Source organism: Onychomys torridus, chromosome 5, assembly GCF_903995425.1.
Source record: "Onychomys torridus chromosome 5, mOncTor1.1, whole genome shotgun sequence".
NCBI lineage: Eukaryota > Metazoa > Chordata > Mammalia > Rodentia > Cricetidae > Onychomys > Onychomys torridus.
The window spans coordinates 98437570-98456784 of record NC_050447.1 but is presented as its reverse complement, the minus strand read 5'-3'; the positions used below and the strand labels follow the sequence as shown (position 1 = coordinate 98456784).

The 19215-nt window shown below is 43.3% G+C and overlaps 1 protein-coding gene and 1 pseudogene across 6 annotated transcripts in view; one reads left to right on the top strand and one right to left on the bottom strand.

Moving 5' to 3' along the window:
• Window positions 1-19215, bottom strand: part of LOC118584085 (cytidine monophosphate-N-acetylneuraminic acid hydroxylase) — a 98507-nt gene that overhangs the window by 45261 nt on the left and 34031 nt on the right. For 5 of the 6 annotated variants that reach the window (XR_004945000.1, XM_036188060.1, XM_036188057.1 and 2 more), the window contains exons 2-3: window positions 3641-3751; window positions 3250-3450 (exon numbers count right to left, since the gene is read on the bottom strand). Coding sequence is in view for 4 of the 6 variants with exons in the window: in XM_036188060.1 (XP_036043953.1) it covers window positions 3250-3450; window positions 3641-3651 (212 nt within the window). In the remaining 2 variants the exon portion in view is untranslated. Of the gene's footprint in view, window positions 1-3249; window positions 3454-3640; window positions 3752-19215 lie in introns of those variants that run through there. The other variant, XM_036188061.1, reaches the window with a different exon arrangement.
• On the top strand, window positions 13013-14662 carry LOC118584640 (annotated as a pseudogene).

Sequence of the window (19215 nt, the reverse complement as noted above, 5' to 3'; positions counted from 1 at the left end):
AGCATGCACCTATAACCAGCACCAGGAAAGCGGAGACAGGAAGTTCCCCTAGGGCTTCCTAGCCTGATAGACTCTAACTGGTGAGGTCCAGGTTCAGTGAGAGACCCTCAAAAAAAATCACATGGAGTGTGATTAAGGAAGAAACCTCCCATCTATATCTGGTCCCCTACACACATACACACACGCACACACATACATGTGCATACATATTCACACAAAACAGGGCTAAGCTGCTGGCAAAGTGAAACTAAGATCAACCACTGTACGGCTTTGCATAAGGCAAGCATGGTTAGTCTGTGGTGAGGAACGTACCATATTTAGGTGAGCAAACTGAATGCAAAAACAATCAGTTCTTCCCAATAATCTGTGTATACAGACCACACAGGAAGTTCATGGCCCCACAGAATAGTAACAAGGACGAATGTTTATCTTAGTCTGCAGGTGAGGTTCAAAATGAACACTTTTTGTAGGGTTTGAGTGAGTGGGTGATTCTTTCTATGTGTGTGGATGTGTTTATGCAGGTGTGTAAGCCAAAAGTCACTATCAGAAGTCTTTCTCAATTTCTTTTCCATTTACTTTTTTTCTGTTTTTGAAATTTACTTTTAGTAAGCCTTACTATTTAAAAAAAAAAAATCTTGCAAATAAAAAAAAAAGCATCACACACCAAAGTTATCCAGGCCCAATGTCTGCACAACTTAATGAACTCACACACAGTTAGAACTGGCGCTCAGAGGAGGACGTGAAGCTTCAGTTGTACACTGTCAGTACTGTTAGTACTGACTGTGTCGTATGCATTTATCCACCACCCGAAGCAAAACATCCGCGGCAGGATTAGAACGAGAGTAACCATTAGCTTCACACCCTCCTTCATGACGTGTGTCCATCACCTACAGTCACTCCTCCCTCATGACTTCCACCTACCCCTTTTGAGTCAGGGTCTCTCACCGAACCTGGAGCTCCTTGAGTAAGCTAGACTGGCTGGCTAGAAAGCCCCGGGGCTCCTCCTGTCTCTGCCTCCCCAGAAGTTGGGGTGGCTGGCACACACCACAATGCCTGGCTTCTTACATAAACACTATGGACTTGAACATAGGTCCTCGTGCTTCAACAGTAAACATTTTCCCTCTCAGAAACCTGACATGGTAGGTGATATTGTCATTTCACGAATGAGCAGACGGAAGCTGAAGAAGGTTATGAGCTTGTTCCAGCTTCTTCCTGAGCAGGCTTCTAATGCCGGCAGGCAGGCCAGCTGGCAGGGAGGGGAGCTCATACTGTAGCACTTAGCTTTAACACCCCCTAAGTGGTTAGCTATGTACAGGAAGACAGAAAATGGAAAGTCTCCCAACGACAATCAACAAGAGAAAAAACCTCCATCTACCCTGAGGGCTTTACCAGAGATGGGAGGAGGTAAGATTCCCTCAGAAGAAAGCCAAACAGCCCACCTGGAATATTACCTGCAGTTTCTGACTACAGAGATCAGCACTGGAAAGTCTAATAACATGGACTGTAAAACTGTATGTGTAACCACACAAATCTATGGGTACATGTGCAAATGTTCTAGATTTGGGAATGGTCCTCTGCACAACGATAGGAGGACATTCTTGGACCACTCCTCAGGCCCCTCTTGTGGTAATGTTTTATTTGTGCACTCCAATAACGCTTATCTGAGGATCAGAGTAAAAAAACAGCCACTATATTAAACAGAGAAGTCAGGCAATGGTAGCACATGCCGTTAATCCTAGCATTTGGGAAGCAGAGGCAGGCGGATCTCTGTGAGTTCAAGGCCACACTGGGAACAGAGACAGGCGTGGTGGCACAAGCCTTTAATGCCAGCACTAGTTAACCATAGAGGTCTGGGAGGTCTGGACAGACAGACAGGAAGTGATAGAGCTGGGCGGAAAGAGAAAAGTGATGTAGCAGGGCGGAGAGAGGAAGTAAGAAGGCAGAGCACAGAAAGGCATATAGGCGTGGGTGCACAGGAAGTAGCTCTCTCCTTGCCCGAGGATTTCTAGTGGTAAGAACGTGGCTGGCTTCTCTCTGCTTCTCTGATCTCTCAGTTTTAACCCCAATATCTGGCTCTGGGTTTTTTTTTTTTTTTATTAATAAGACCGTTTAGCAATTTGTCTTACATCCTCCAGCAACAAACTATCCACACATGACCAGAGGAAGAAGATCAATGACATAAAGGAAGGAAAAGGCCCAACACCCAGGGAGGGACTCAGCCCACACAGACCAGAGGACTCTGGAGCCCTGGTTCTCAGCCTTCCTCAGGCCGAGACACTTTAACACAGTTCCTCATGCTGCGGTGACCCCCAACCAAAAAACTATTCCCTTGCTATGTCATAACTGTAATTTTGCTACTGTTATGAGTTGTAATGTAAATATCTGTGTTTTCTGATGGTCTCAGGTGACCCCTGTGAAGGGGTTGTTTGAGCCCCCCAAGGGCTCATGACTCACAGGTTGAGAACCACTGCGCTAAAGGGTTCCGCATTCATAAAGCATCTGGTGCTGGCAAAGCACAGGGCCGGCAATTCTCTTTAGCTGTGCCAGGTAGTTCTCCAAAGCCAAACAACTCTGTTCTGACACTGCTGCTGCCTGAGAGACATTCTCTGCAGGGAAGGAGGCTGGCAAAAGCATGCGTCCTTGGAAGGAAACAACCAAAACCACTACCGTTTACAACGGGACAGCTGGGGCTCTACCTCTCCTGTACGCAGGGCTCGGCTGACAGAAAAATTCCATCTGCTTTCCAACAAGGTTTGCAAAGGGCTCTCTGTGTCTGTCTGTCTGTCTGTCTGTCTCTCTCTCTCTCTCGTGTGTGTGTGTGTGTGTGTGTGTGTCTGTCTGTGTGTGTGTGTGTGTGTGTGTGTGTGTCTGTGTCTGTGTCTGTGTCTATCTGTCCTGGGAGAAGGAAACTTCTAGAAGACTTGACCCTTTGATGACTGCAATACCACATATGTGTGTGCCCACCCCTGCAACTTGAACATTCCTATCCATGTACACATACTCTAGAAGCTGAGCTACAGTAACTAGGACTGTCAAGTTCAGTTAGAGTTCTTAGAAAGAGAGACAAGAAAGGAAATCCCAGCAAACCATAATTTGGAAGTCAGGAGACTGTCCCACTGAAACAAGAGGAAAGCTTACAAGAAGCAATTTGCTGAGTGGCTCGGTTCACATGTCTAGATGGACACATTTCCTGTCAAATCCAACTGCACACGGGGGGTTCCCAGCAAGAGAGCCAAGGACCCACAATACCTTCCGTCTAAGTCCTCGATGTCTTTCAGGAACAGGCCTCCTTGGTGCTTGCAGAGGTTCTTACATGCCTTCAGGTGGTCCTTCTCCTTGTACAGGATGAACTCTTTGCCAGTAGCCTTATTTCGGAAAAAATTGATTCCTTCCTTGAGGTTGGCAGTTTCAGCAGGTGACAGAGACAGCAGGGTCTCCGTTGTCTGTTTGCTGCGAGAAAGAGATAGCATTATGAGGAGCATTAGAGGTGCTGGGTTTGAAAAAATAAGCATTCTGAGCTGACAGCTCAAAATTTCGTCTCCCACAACCCATGCTCCCTCCTAGTGCCTTTTCTCCACCCTTTAAATCCATGGAAGCGTGCATTCTGCTTTCCTATGGAACTGAGCCCTCTCCCACTTGCCTGTCCATCATTTGCCAGCTCCTGGGTATTTCAAAGCAATTGCTGGGGCTCTTTCTTCCTCTGCGGTTCTCTTGCTCACACCAGGAAGGTGAAGACCCGGCGTTAAACTGCCTGGAGAGAGAGTGTTTACCCAAATTCACTATTTCCGTTCCGTTGGGTTTCTTCTCCCCCAGCCCCACCACTTCTTAAAGCCTGGGTCTTCGGTTCAGCTTTCCCTGGCTTCCCTTTTACATCTGGACATCCCTCAGCCGCATAGGGAGTTCAGGTCCTCCAGGATCGCCATCCACCTATAGGTTCAGCTAGAACTTGCCCCTCCTTGGCCACACCTCCTGGATTCATGCCTGGCCATTCTGTGCAGCCCCACCCCACAGAGTACCAAAGCAGCACCTGGTACGCTGCCTGCTGCCTTTATAGTGCCCACTTTAAAGCCCCGTGTTTAGTTTTCTCTTAACGCCATTTGACTCACAGCCTTTCCCATGATGTCTTCATCAGTTAGCTATTTAACAAATTAACTCTCTCAGGCACTAAGTCTGAATGCCTTGCAGAAAACTTCAGGAGCAAATGAGATATTAAAACACCAGGTTTTACTTCAACCCAGTTTCTGAATAGGCTCTCTCTGGGGGGAACTTTGAATCATAACAAAATTGAAGTTCTGTGGAGAGGTTTTTCAAAACGCACCTTTTTCTTATCTGTGGTGCAAAAATCTGGGTGTACATGGTTTACTTGTATGTTTCACTACAAACTTAAAGTGGCCCAAGTTATCTCCTCTCCTCATGTTGCCTTTAAAAATGAGCTCAAGTGTATGTGGGGAATGATTTCACTTTCAGTCTGTAAATGTCTTAGATCAAAGGTAAAGTTAATTGGTAGGGCAGGAAGTGGCAGGGTGAGGAACTCAAGCTATTTTCTGTTCTAACAGAGGAAGGCACAGCTCTGGGACAGATGCACATCTTACAGCAGAGCCACTGCCTCTTCTGTCCTTTGCTCCCTCCAGGTCTGTTTACAGCAGACGGCCATTGTTCCAGAGATGCGGTGTAAGGGAGTATGGTAGGAAGGAATCCACTCCAAACCTTGTGAATCATTTTCCTGACTTTTTGTTGTTGTTGTTTTTGTTTTTGTTTTTGTTTTTTTGAGACAAGGTTTCTCTGTAGCTTTGGAGCTTGTCCTGGACTAGCTTTGTAGACCAGGCTGGCCTCGAACTCACAGAGATCCACCTGCCTCTGCCTCCCGAGTGCTGGGATTAAAGGCATGCGCCACCACCACCCAGACATTTTCCTGACTTTTAACAGTGTAAACAGCTAACACCCACTTCAAAGTAAGTACAGACAGCTGAGCGCCTGCGGTGGGTAAAGATGCACAGACAAGTCATCTTCGGTTGCTATGATCTTCGGATGACTTGATTGGATGGGTCACAAGACCCACATTCTGTGTTAGACTCCCAGCTGTGTCACCACTGAAGGAAGCAGCTGGAATGAGCTACCCCTCTTTCTGCATCACATGCAGCCACATTGGAGATAACATAAAGGAGAAAAAAATATTAGTGCTCCAAGCTTGTTTTTGAGACAGGGTCTCCTGGAACCTATCCTGGGCTCAAACTCATTATGTAGGCAATGATTGAATCTTCTGCCTCTACCTGCCCAGTGCTAGGTTTACAGGTGTTTCTACCATGAGCACCAACACCTACACAAGATGCCCTTAGGTATGGTGTTCAGCAGTATTTGAAAAGCTATTCATTACTCCCTGGAATCAGGAAAATGAAATTATTGTAAATTATTGTTTGGGTACAAATACTTATACCAAGTTTTAAAAATATGCCTTTAATTCTTTGATATTTTCAAATAGTCTAATACTCTTTTAAAATGGCCATCAGGAGCTGGAGATTTGGCTCAGTGATTAAGAGCTCTGGCTGCCCTTACAGAGCACTCATGTTCAATTCCCAGCACCCATATGATGGCTGATAACTATCTATAACTCCAGTCCTAGGCCTTGGTGCTTGAGGCTTGAGGCACATGTACGGATGCACAAAATAAATAGACAAACTTTTCAATGACTATTTCAAAGAGACGGGATGTGGCTCAGTTGGTACAGTGTTTGTCTCACATGAAGAAAACCCTGGGTTTGATTCCCAGCACCCAATAAACTGAGCATGGTGGCACGTCCCAGAAGACAAAATGTTCAGAAGTGCAAGGGCATCCTCACCTACATAGCAGATCAAGGCCAACCTGTGTTACAGGAATCCCTGTCTCCAATAATGATGATGATGGTGATGATTATTATAATAATAATAAATAATTATCACAGATATACATAAAGACATTTTTAAAAATTATTTATTATGTGTACAGTATTCTGCCTGCATGTATACCTGCATGCCAGAAGAGGGCACCAGATCTCATGATAGATGGTTGTGAGCCATCATGTGGTTGTTGGGAATTGAATTTAGGACCTCTGGAAGAGCAGCCAGTGCTCTTAATCTCTGAGCCATCTCTCCAGCACCCATAAAGACTATTATATAGAGAAATATATCTGTCCTAATGGCTTAAAACATCCTGAGTTCTTGTTATTTTGTCTGTCACAGAGTTTTTGATGGGATGCATTTTACTTGCCTCTCACTGATTATTCTCTCTCTCTCTCTCTCTCTCTCTCTCTCTCTCTCTCTCTGTGTGTGTGTGTGTGTGTGTGTGTGTGTGTGTGTGTGTGTGTGTGTCTGCTTTAGATAGAGTCTGTATGTAGCTATGCTTGGACTTCAACTTGCCGTGTAGACCAGGCTAGCCTCACACTCGCAGAGATTTGCCTGCCTTTGCCTCCTTCGAGTTAGGATTAAAGGTGTGCCCCACCATGTTAGGCTGCTCTATCTTTTAAAGATATTTTGTCACTATGTTTCCCTCTGAGTCAGTCTCCAGTACTGGCCTCCCAGGTGTGCCCCGCAGCAACCCAGAGGCCAGCTTTGTTTGTTCGTTTGTTTGTTTGTTACATGGTGCTGTGGCTCAAATCTTTGTACTTAGAAATACTAGGCAAGCATTTCACCTGTGAGCTACATCTTTATCTTTTTTTTGATGATTAATTATGAACTAGCTATAATTCATCTTCATAAGCAGTCCATGTATCTCATCTGAACTGTCTGATAGAAATTCCCCACCTTATGAAAACAGCCAATTAACTTAAGAAGCCTTTAGGAGCAGTTGCTGTTATGGGGCTGTGCACCTAGGACCATGAATGGAGGAGCATAGGATCCCAGCCCTAAGCTCTGTCCCAAGCCTGGCTGGGAACCATGGCTCCATGCATACGCCACATCTGATGGGCAGAGATAGCTCCATGAGGGTACCACCATGCCTGGCCTGGTCAGAAGCTGCTTGACTGCTGCTCTGCTTCCTGAAGGGACAGCTCAGACAAGGTAGAGCAGATGTCTGAGAAGTCTAGGATGCACTACACACCCTGGCACCTGATAAGCAAGACCCTCAGGTGCAGTTGTAGCCACAGCTTTACCCATCCAGTCACACCCTGACTGAGAGGAGCTAAGAGACAGCAGCAGTGGTTGTGGGTCTCAGCTGAAGCCTTCTGCCACCTTAGAAGAGGACCTGGACAGCAGAGGGTCACCTCAGTTGCTGTGTATCAGGATAATGACAAGAGAAAGCTGAGCAGGAAGGTATCGGCACACATACCTCAGGATCCATCCATGTGAGAGGCCCTCAAATTACATATCCAAGAGGAGATTGGAAAGTGCCAGAGTGCAGATGGCTCAAGTTTAAAAGAGGCCTTTGCTGGCAGAGAAAAGAATAAGGATGGATGACTTTCCGGCCTCTGAGCCTAATGGGAACTTAGCATGGAATGCTGGCAGTTATTTGAAACATGAACCCCTTTGAATTCTTGTCATCTCCATGAAGAATCACATGGCCAAGGAGCCCTAAGTGCCCTATTTCCTTATGAGTGGAGTAAGGATAAAAGCAAAAAACCTTCCTAATAAAGGGCAAGAGGCAAGGTGTGTCAGGGTGTTGGTGAATGTGGTTGGGAGGCAGGGATAATGGGATTGCTGCACATTCAAGACCAGCCCAGGCTACAAAACAAGACCCTGTCTCAGAAACAAACAGAAAAGCTGGATGCACTGGCTGTGTTAATTAGTGGTTAATACACATCCATCTGTCTGTCTGTCCCCCCCCCCACCTGCTTTTTTAATCATTACCAATATTTTTGTGTGTAAATAAATAAGGTAAATTATGCAAATGTTTTGAAAAATTACTGCATTAGTTATCATAGTAAAGTGCCCGTTTTAACATAAACAATGTTATTGATTTGCTACTTCCAAGATCTGTAGCAAGTCAGATGTGGTGGTTCACTTCTGTTATCTCAGAACTAGGAAGGCTGAGGCAGGAAGTTCATGAGTTCAAGGCCTGCCTCAGCTACATAGTGAAACTCTGTCTCATAGAAGGAGGTGAGACACAGCACTGTGAGTGATACTTTGGAAATTTATTTTGAAAACTCAAAATCTAGAGCCATGCTGAGTATGGCGGCACATACCTGTAGTCCCAGCACTTAGGAGGCCAAAGCAGGGTAAATAAGAGTTCAAAGTCAGCCGCATACATACTGAGTTCCAGGTCAGCCTGGACTACAGGGTGAGATACTGCGTCAAAAACTAACAACAATGTGGACCTCACAATAATATAAAAAAGGGAAAAGTTCTGTGGGGTAAGATTTCACTCATCCTTTGATGTTCTCGCAATCATGACAGTCACTCTGGAGCAGTGGTTCTCAACCTGTGGGTTACAACCCCTCTGGGGTCAAATGACCGTTTCACTGGGGTTGCCTAAGACCATCAGAAAAAACAGTATCGACATTACAATTCACAACAGTAGCAAAATTACAGTTAGGAAATAGCAATGGAAATACTTTTATGGTTACACAATATGAGGAACTGTATTAAAGGGTGGCAGCATTAGGAAGGTTGAGAACCACTGCTCTGGAGGACCATGGTCATGGCTTCTAGTTCAGGGTTGAAGGTTAAGGAAGAGACAGGGATAAGAATATCAGTGAAGCTGGATCTAGCAGAACAGTAGGCCGTAATCAAGGCACTGCTCATAAACCTAGTAGTCCTTCAGGGGCTGTACTCAGAAGGGAATGGAGGGGAAAGAATTGCCAACTTAGAGGTCCATGTTGCTATACATGACTTCTTTTTTAAATTTATTCTTTCATAATTTTATAATGTCTGTGATCACAGTTTCCACCTCCATTGTCCTCTCTTATCCTTTACCTCTCCTACCAAACCTCTCCTTCTCAAGCCCATCTCCCACACTTGATCTTTTTCTTTTTTTGTGGCCCACTATATTGTGAGCTTGAATAGAAGGTTATTTACTTGACCGAAGGCTACATCACTGAGGACAGTGACTTCCCATCCTCCAGAAAGCATTAACTGCCTGTTGTCGGGTCCAAAGGAAACTCCCCACAAATGTGGCACCCATTCCCCTCTTCCAAAGCAGCCCTTTCCTTATCACTGTCAGAAGGGCAAATGGCTACCTGTGGTGCCTCTTTGCCTACCAAAGCCCATGCTGGCCTCACTGAGTCCAAGTACCTGTGGCTCTTCTCACCCAGCCCCCCCCCCCCAATGAAATTCTTGTCACGGGGACACTCACCCTTCTCTCGCCCACCCTTTTCTCTGTCCCCACATGTTTGTCACCAGGGACACTCACCCTTCTCTCCCACCCTTTTCTCAGTCCCCGCATGTTTTCAGCTTCCTCCTGGAGCTTTCTCACCTCCACCTAGGAGCTGCCCTTGGCTGTGCCCTTGCGGCTTGTCCTTAGTTCGCTGGAGCCTTCTGTTCAAGTCCCCGCTACCTTATGCCCTCCTTGGCCTCTACGCTACTGGAATCTTCCCTTGGGTAGAGTTCCCATTTTGTGACCCTTCCCCTCCTCATCTGATTTTTTATCTAATCTCCTTTCCTCCTCTGACTGAGAGATTTCATCAAAGCTTTGCTGTCTTTCTGCAAATGCCTTGGCCTTAGTACAGGTCAACGGCTAAAACATGACACACTGGATTTTCAAATTCTTGCAGATTGTAACCACGTCTGCATAAAAGATCCTCAAACCTCTTCTACCTAAACGTTCTCTACTCTACGCCCTCAAAAGTGTCTTGGCTCTAAGTCTTTTCTTCTTTATACTTCTGAAAATCTCTTATCTCTATCATTTCTTTGCTCTTTACTCTCAAAAAAAAAAAATTCTTAAGACGATGTGGTAAATGCTATCACAGAATTTGTAAGTTCATTGGTTATGGTTAAAAAATCTAAAATCAGGCTGGAGAAATGGCTCAGAGGTTAAGAGCACCGACTGTTCTTCCAGAGGTCCTGAGTTCAATTCTCAGCAACTACATGGTGGCTCACAACCATCTATAATGAGATCTGGTGCGCCCTTCTGGCATGCAGGCATGCCATATATGAAGGCAGAACACTGTATACATTTTAAATAAATAAATCTTTAAAAAAAAATCTGCAACAAAAAACTAGCTTAAAACTTGTAACAAAAGACCAATGATTAAAAAATCTATACATAGATAATTTTAATTTACTACAGCATACTATATATGTGATTCATGTAAATGTGTGTGTGTGTGTGTGTGTGTGTGTGTGTGTGTGTGTGTGTAAAATAGATGTTTTTAAATAGCAAACATGTAGCTTGTCTTCATCTTGGCTGATGGCCTCATCAGGATGAAAGCAACCATGCTGCTGGCAGCCATTTTTACTAAGGCTAATGAGAGTGCATGCCATATAACTCTACCACCATCTTGATTAAGTCGACCACGTGGTATACACGAACAAAGACAGCACTCATAAAACTTTGTAGTTCTGCTGAGACCTCTGTGTATCGTTGCATCTCCTTCTGGACTGAGGAGGCCACAGCAAGTCTGCAGGATATTTTGGACTTTTGTGCTGAGAGTAAACATTTTCAATAAAAACCATATATTTGATTTAAAAAGTATGCTTGATTAAGATTTATGAAGCCCTAAGGTTTTAAAAGTTTTCTCAGGTTAAACCAGAAACTGACTTAGAAATATAGGTCTAACCACTCATGTCGTTGCTGGGTTCAACAACAGTTCTTAAAAAAAATTTAGGTAAGTAATGAAACATATTTGATAAATAAGGCTTTAAAATTCCTAAGGTCTACTCAGGTTAACAGTAACTGACTGAGGTATGTGTCTAGCCTCTTTGTCTTTGATGACTTTGTTAGACTTTAGCTGTACACACTGTCAACATTCACACTTGGAGCAAAGGAAGGCTTTGCTCTGAGCCTGACCCAGGGGAAGGCTTTGCCAATTTGCTCATGCCCATGTCAAGAGTGCATATTCACTCGGGATTTCATTTGCTCTTTACATAATTATTCAAGGCTTCCTTGGCTTCCCACAGCCCTGCTACAATTCTTGCCATAAATTCTCCCAGTGATGAACCTGGATATGTAAACTGAAGTAAACCCTCTCTTCCCCAAGTTGATTTTGGTCATGATATTTTATCACAGCAATAGAAAACCCAAGTAAGATATAAGTTTTCACCTTTGGAATCTAGAAAAAGAAAAACAAATTCAAGGCAGAAGAAAAGAAATCATAAGCTGAGCAAAAAATATGTGGAATTGGAAGCAGGAAATGAATATATAAAAATCTGTAAACCCAGACTGGGGATGTGGCTTGGTGGGAGAGCACTTGCCTAGAATGCAAGAGGCTCTGGGTTCAACCCCAGCACCAAAACAGCCAAATTAATAAGCCTGTAGCTATATGAAAAAGTAGGCAAATGTAGGTGGTATTCCAACTCATGTTGGATTTACAACCTGATATAACAATTATAAGCCAAAAATGTAAGTCAAATGCATTTAAAACATCCAGTCTAGTGAACGTCACTGATGTGAAGTCACAACATGCCCTCACAGTTGGGCTTGCCCGGCAGACTGCCTAGTTATTTCCTGTTCAAAATAGCCATTTCTGGGTCAAAACATCTCTCATGACTAGGACTCCGTGGCTTTGCATGGTTGAATAAAGCCCGCACAGCCCTGTAATCTACACGCATGCGTGGAGTAGCCACACGAGTTCCTGTACACATGTGCGGCTCACTCTTTAAAAAGCCGGCGCCATTTTTGCACCGGTCTCTTCTCTTCTCTCTTGTCCTCTTAGTCACGTGTGTTTCACACAGGCCTGTCACGTCTTCTATCCTCTCTCAATAAAAACTCTTCTGTGGTCTTGTCTTGTCCAGGACGTTTTCCTCACAGGGTAAGAGCGCCAAATAACTAACAGTCGTAGTTTAGCAACACCATACACTATCCAAGCATGTCAAAGCTCTGGCCTATGAGCCATGTGTTTGCCAGGATAGCTATGGTCACAGCCCAACACTGTATAAAAGAACGTCATCTCCTCCCTCCTTCAACAAACGGCATTTGGCACTCAAAAAAGAAGAAGAAGAGGGGATCAAGATCATGATGGGAAAGCCCACAGAGACAGCTGACCAGTGCTAGTTGGAGCTCACTGACTCTGGACTGACAGCTCGGGAACCTTCATGGAACTGAACTAGGCCTGCTGAATGTGGGTGACAGTTATGTGACCTAATCTGTTTGTAGGACCCTGGCAGTAGGACAAGGACTTATCCCAGGTGCATGAACTGGCTTTTTGGAGCCCATTCCCTGTGGTGGGATACCTTGCTCAGCCTTGATACAATGGGGAGGGGCTAGGTTCTCCTTCAACTTGGTATGCCAGACTTTGTTGACTACCATGGGAGGCCTTACCCACTCTGAGGAGTGGATGGGGGTAGAGTGGGAGGGAGGTGAGGAGGTGGGAGAAGGGGAAGGAGGGGGAACTGGGGTTGCTATGTAAAATGAAAAAAAAATTAATAAATAAATATTTTTAAAAAAGAATGTCATATGCCAATGTCAAAAGATTAGACACTCTTGCCAGAGTATCTGTCATTTACCACAGTGATTACCTGCCTGATTAGGAGCATACTGCATACTGCTAGCCTAGGAAAATATAAACATTCAAAGTAGAGTTTCTTCTGAATGTATACTACTTTTGCACTATCAAAAGGTCAAAAAATTTATAAACTGACCCAAGGACCATTTGAACCAATATCAGAAATGAAAGACAACACTGCAGACCCCACAGTCATTAAAGGGACAATAAAAGGGTGCTACGAAAAGCCCTGCTTGCAGATTTGCCAAACTAGATGAGACAGACTACAACACAACACACACACACACACACACACCCCAAAATAAAAACAATAGCAACAACAGAAAAACTACTCCAAAAGAAAATTACCAATATTTAATTATATGAGGGTGATAATATATTCATTCCAAAATACCATAAGAGAGTGAAAAGATAAAAAGTAAAGATGACCCATCTGCTTGTACAATGACGAAAGAATTCTCGGCAGAGTGTGTAAGAGTTTCCACAAATCCACGATTACAGGGAACATAGGCCAGAAGGGTTTGGATGGACCAGGGAATATTTGAACTGTCAATAAATGTTTAAAGGGAGCCAAACATCTCTCATAATTGTAGAAATAAAAATTAAAACCATAACAAGACATGGCTGCACCCACTAGATGAACTCAAATGAAAACAACTAAAAATATCAATGTTGTTTTGGGGTGCAAGGTGGTAATAGAAAGGCTGATAAGTTACTGTGCACATGCAATGTGATTCAGTCATGTGAAAACCACTGTGGCACTGTCTGGAAAAACAGAAAGTACACATGGGCCCCATCTCCCAGTACTATTCTAGTCTCAAAACTGGACAAGGATATGCATATGGTCTTCAAGACACACATACAAGAATGTACAACATCATTATTTACATTAGCAGTGAACTAGAAAGCTCAAATATTTAACAATGAAATAATAAGTTATAGCTGTATAGGTTTTATAGGTAAATTATACATTGTCTTATTAGGGTGTCATGACACAGAATTCAGTAGGAAAAAAACCAATTTAAACAACTTGCAAAGATATGTAACAATAATCCACACACAACACGGGGGGGGGGGGGGGAGAAACCCCATATAGAAATGCATGCCATGATTTCATTCAGATGAAGCTCCTCAATGGACATATTCAACGTTCATTGTTTAATAATGTGAGCAAAATATTACATCTCCAGTGGGCGAGTTATAATTAGAAAAGAATGAGCTATGGACCAATCAACTGAAGCACAATATAGAAACAGGTTTGCAGTTGGTGTAAATGGCCACACTAAAAAAAGAAAACTACAACCAATCATTTCTGCCTCCAATGATTCAGCTGGAGAGAGCAGAGCAGACTAAATCCAGGGTGGGGAGAAGGAAGAACTCAACAGAGTGGGTGTTCATAAAGTGGAACAGAACACAGCAGGAAATTCAACCAAATCGATTGTTCTAGAAAAAATCCAATGGATCATTTGGGAAGATTACACATATCAGAAATAAAAGAGTGTATACTAATTACCATCTCTATGTAGGCAAAATGGGTTGATTCCTAGAGTAACACAAATTGTCAAACCTGTTTCATAAAGAAATAAATAATCAAAATAAAATCATTATAGGTAAGCACATTGAATTAATAGCAATGCATCCCCTTTCCTCAGCTGCTGCCAGAGTTCTTGACCCCTCTAGGGTCTCCAAAGCCATATTGCGGTGAGGTCTTCACATCATGTGGGGTCTAGCACAGCGCCTGAAGTACTCACCAATGCTAGGTCTGAGTTCAGCTGCCTTTACTCGGCCCTCACTCTCTACAACAAGGTGTCTAGTCACAGAGGATAAGATCAATGTCTTCATTAAAGCAGCTGGTGTCAAGTGCTGAACTTTTCTGGCCTGGCTTATTCGCAAAGGCCTCGGCTAATGTCAACATTGGGAGCTTCATGGGCAATGCAGGGAGGGCCTAGTTGTCCTGCTCCCTGTTGAAGCCACATCATCAGGCCATCCGGCCCCTTCTCCTGCTGCTGCCCCAGCTGAGGAGAAGACACTAGAAACAAAAAGGGAGAATCTGAGGCGTCTGATGATGACATGTGATTTGGTCTTTTTGACTAAACCTCTTTTGTTGACATGTTCAATAAAAAGTCAAAGGTATTAAAAACAAAAGGAAACCTAAACAGTTCTATAGCTGGAAGTATAGCTCAGCTGTAGAGCATGTGTTTAGAAAATGCAAGGCCCAGAACCAAACAAAATGAACTTCATTCCAGAAGTGAAGCCCAAGCCCAAACAGCTTCACTGACGAGTTCTAGCAAACATTTACAGAAGTATTCATAACAATCTTTTGCACACCCTTCCAGACCAAATGGTATTCATCACACACAGACACACACACACACACACACACACACACACACACACACACACACCCTCCAAAATAAGATTTACTGAACATCTGAAAATCAATTCATGGACCAGCAAAGTTCAGTGGGAAAAGGTGTTTGCCACCAAGCCTGAAGGTCTGGGCTTGATCACTGGGACTCCCATGGTAGAAGGGAAGAACTAGCTAACACACTTTATCCTCTGGCCTCACATGTGTGCCCACTCACACACTCACAAAATCATCTTCAAAGAAATTCTTGTAACATAAATAGCATTAAAAAATAATCACGTGATAGCATAAAAGCTGCAGAAATACTAGAGAATAAAACCCCTCTCATCTTAAAAAAAAACTGCCACAAACTGAGAGCTGAAATTCCTACAACCTGACTATAGTAATCTATGAAAGCTCCTTTTGTCACATTAATATCAAAAGAGGGCGTGCTTTATCCCCCAACACAGGGAGAAAAATCAATGATGTATGTAAGATCTTCCTACATCAGTTCATCATTTTAGTAGAGTTTCTAGCCAGAAAAGGTGGGCTAAAACATAAACAAACAAACAAACAAATAAAAGTGTCCAGATCAGAAAGGAATTGTGAAACTTTGCAGACAACATGACCGTATACAGAAAACCCTGAGAGTGTCACCAAAAACAACCTCCTAGAGCTAATTCCATTCAGAATGTCATCTTAAAAAGAATAAGGGGCTATAAAGATGTCTTAGCAGGTAAAAGCATATGTTCCTCTTGCAAAGGATGGGAGTTTGATTCCCAGCCCCCATGTTGGGCAGCTTAAAACCCACCTGCAACTCCAGCTCTAGGGGATCCAACACCCCCTTGTGGCCTCTGTGGGACCTACACACATGTGGCATATACATATAGACACATAAATAAAAATAAATCTAAAAAAATTAAACAGATACATATTTTATGAAAAGACAATTATAAAGTACTGTTTAAAGACAGTAAAGACCTAAGTAGAGAAAGATATCCTGTATTCATGGAATGAAAGGCAAAGTCAGATGACCTCTCTATATTTATCTACAGATTAAATGCAATTCTTATTCAAATCCTGGAAATTGGCAAATTAGATTCGAAAGAGTCTAAACAATAATCTGGAAGAAAAACAACAGAGCTGCAAGCATCATGTCTAAATTTCAAAACCCACAAAACTACAAAGTCAGCAACAAAGGTGAACATACACATGGATGGGATAGACATGAGCAGCCAGAAATAGAACAGTGAGTATTTAGTCCCTTCATTTCCAATGAAGATTTTAAGACCTTTTGATGCTGGATGAATGGTCTTTCCAACCACTGGTGCTGGGATAACTAAACAGACACAAGCAGAGGATGAGCTGCACTCCTACCCCAAATGACTCAATACTAATCACAAAGAAAAATGTAGCCGCTTAAACTATAAACTTCTCAAAGCAAATGGGGGGGGGGGAGGGAATTCGTTTTGAGGATTTCTGGACTGAGAAAGTGTCACGACCATTCAATGACCATACCATGGCTGAGTTCAGTAGGTTCTTGCTCTAACAGGCCTGCAGAGGAGCCTACAAGTGTCCCATGCCACACTATCCAGAGGCTTTGTGGTGCCACCTTTTGGTTGGTGATGCAGAATCAATCCAAACGTCCATTGGTGGATGAGTGGATTAAGAAAATGTGGTATATGTTGGTTGTGAGCCTAGCTTCTAACAGCTGAGCCATAGGACTCCTAGCAATGGGGGATATGGAGCCTGAAGTAGCCATCTCCTACAACCAGGCAAGACTTCTAGTAGAGGAACTGGGACACCAACCGAACCACAAAACCTTCAACTTACAATTAGTCCTGCTGTGGTAAATGTGGTGCAGAAATTGTGGGAGTGTCCTTGCAGGCCAGAAGAAGGCACCAGATCTAATTGCAGATGGTTGTGAGCCATGCAGGCAGAACACTGTATACATAATAGATAAATAAACCTTAAAAAAAAAAAAAAAAAGTAAAGAAATTGTGGGAGTAGTCAACCAGTGACTGACTGGTCTAGCTTGAGACCCATGCTACAAGGAGGAAACCCACCCCTGACACTGCCTGGAGGACCAGGACCCAGACGCTAAATATCTATGAGACCTAGGATAGACCCAAACACAACTGGCCAAAAAAAAAAAGAAAAAGAAAAAAAAAAAGAAAAAAAAAAAGTCAATGATTCCTAATGATATTCTGCTATACTCATTAGGTGAATTTTGTAGAATCCTACAGAAGATGAGGAGGAAGGATTGTAGGAGCCAGAGGCGTCAAGCACACCATAAGAAAACCCATAGATGAACCAACTGGACTCTCATAGGGGCCCACAGAGACTGAACTGATAAGGGAACTTCCATGGAACTGACCTAGGCCCTCTGCATCAAGTTGTGTAGCTTGATCATCTTGTAGGACTCCTAACAGTGGGAACAGGGGCTGTCTTTAACACTTTTGCTTGCTTTTGGGACCCTTTTCCTCCTACTGGGTTGCCTTTTTCAGCCTTAATACAAGGGGCAGGGGTGGGAGGTTGCCTAGTCTTACTGAAACTTGATATCCATGGGAGGCCTTCCTTCTGGAGATAGAATAAGAATGGATGGGGGGGCAGTGAAGGAGGAACTGGAAGGAGAGGAGGGAGGGGAAACCACAGTTGGGATGTAAATAATAATAATAATAATAATAATAATAATAATAATAATAATAATGAAATGTAGTGTATATACAAGCACAATAGAATATTAGCTACATTTTGAAAAAAAAGTCCTGTCATTAGCCTGATAAGCTTGGAGGGCAATATGCTAAGTGAAATGAGCTAGCACAGAAGTACAGGAACTGCATGAGCTCACCTGTGTGTAGAGGCTAAAAGTGCTGGTATCATAGAAATACAGAGCAGAATAATGGCTGGCAAAGGCTGAGAGTGGTAAGGAAAGGGGGTAACAGAAGTTGGGCAGTGGGTACAATATGTAGTCAGATGTGTCCTAGTGTTCTGTAGCATAGCAGGGTGACTTGTGAACAATAACCTGTACACTTCAAAGCAGTTAGGAGGTTTAAATGAAACCATGAAGAAATAATAAATATTGGCAGATATAACTACCCCAATTTGATTGTGTTACACACATGTGTAGAGATATCTCTCTGTGCCCCATAAATATGTACCATTATTGTATATTAAATGTTTAAAAATACAATAACTAAAAAGTAAAAGAATTAGGCCTTAGGAGAGTCAGAAAGAGACTCAACCAGAAAAACAGCCCATACCAAGGGATGTGGGCAACCCAACACTGAAGGAGATCAGGAAATGACTCTCTTTTGATGAGTTCCTATAAGATAAGAAGTCAATGTTGTCCTAAAGAGTCTCTAAGAGGAAAGAAAGAGAGAAATGGAAGAGGGGATAGGAGGACAGGAGGGAGGGAGGGAAGCAGGCAGGCAGGGAAGAAGGACAGCAGGGAGGGAGGGAAGCAGGGAGGGAGGGAAGCAGGAAGGCAAGTAGGCAGCAGGCGATGAAATGGCTCAGCAGGTAAAGAGCTCACTGCACAAGCCTGAAAACCAGAGTTCCATCCACAGAACACCCATAACAGTAGAAGGAGAGAGTCTGCTTCACAAAGTTGTCCTCTGACCTTCACAAGTGTACTGTGACACATGCCCCTTCCAAGTTACACATACAACAATAATAAGTAAATAAAAATTAGTCAATGAAAGGAGCCACTCCATTATTTTTGTACATAGATATCTTATGGCAAAATGATATGCAGTTCAAAAGACATTGCCCCACTACTAGAATCTCATTCGGTCATTAATAATAAGCTCACTCTATCATTATACTGTAAGAACATGTCTCCAAGATGAGAACACTCAGGCTCCCATGCTCTCACTCAATTTGTTGGGCTCCTGGAGCAAAAGTCCACATGGTCCACAAATCTACCCTTCTGGTGTCCTGGTAGAACTGTACTAAGAGATAATACTATTCTCTTCCTCTGCACTTCTCTCAAGTTATTTATGGAATGTTGGATTTCCTCTGCTACATAACCCATTTATTCATCCTTATCCTCAGCTACAGTTCTTTGTTCTCTTCATTTACACTCAGCCTTTGGGAGGACATTGGGTTTGACCCCTTATACTAGTTCCCCCTTCTCAGTCCTATTCATGTCTGTGGTGAAGGCACACAGGTGCAGAAACTAATGGCTATTTTTACTACCAGGCACACGTACATTCACACTTCACTCTAGTATTGCCAGATGGGATGGTGGCACTGTCAGCCACTTAACGAAATCTAGCAGAAGGTTTAGAACTACAGT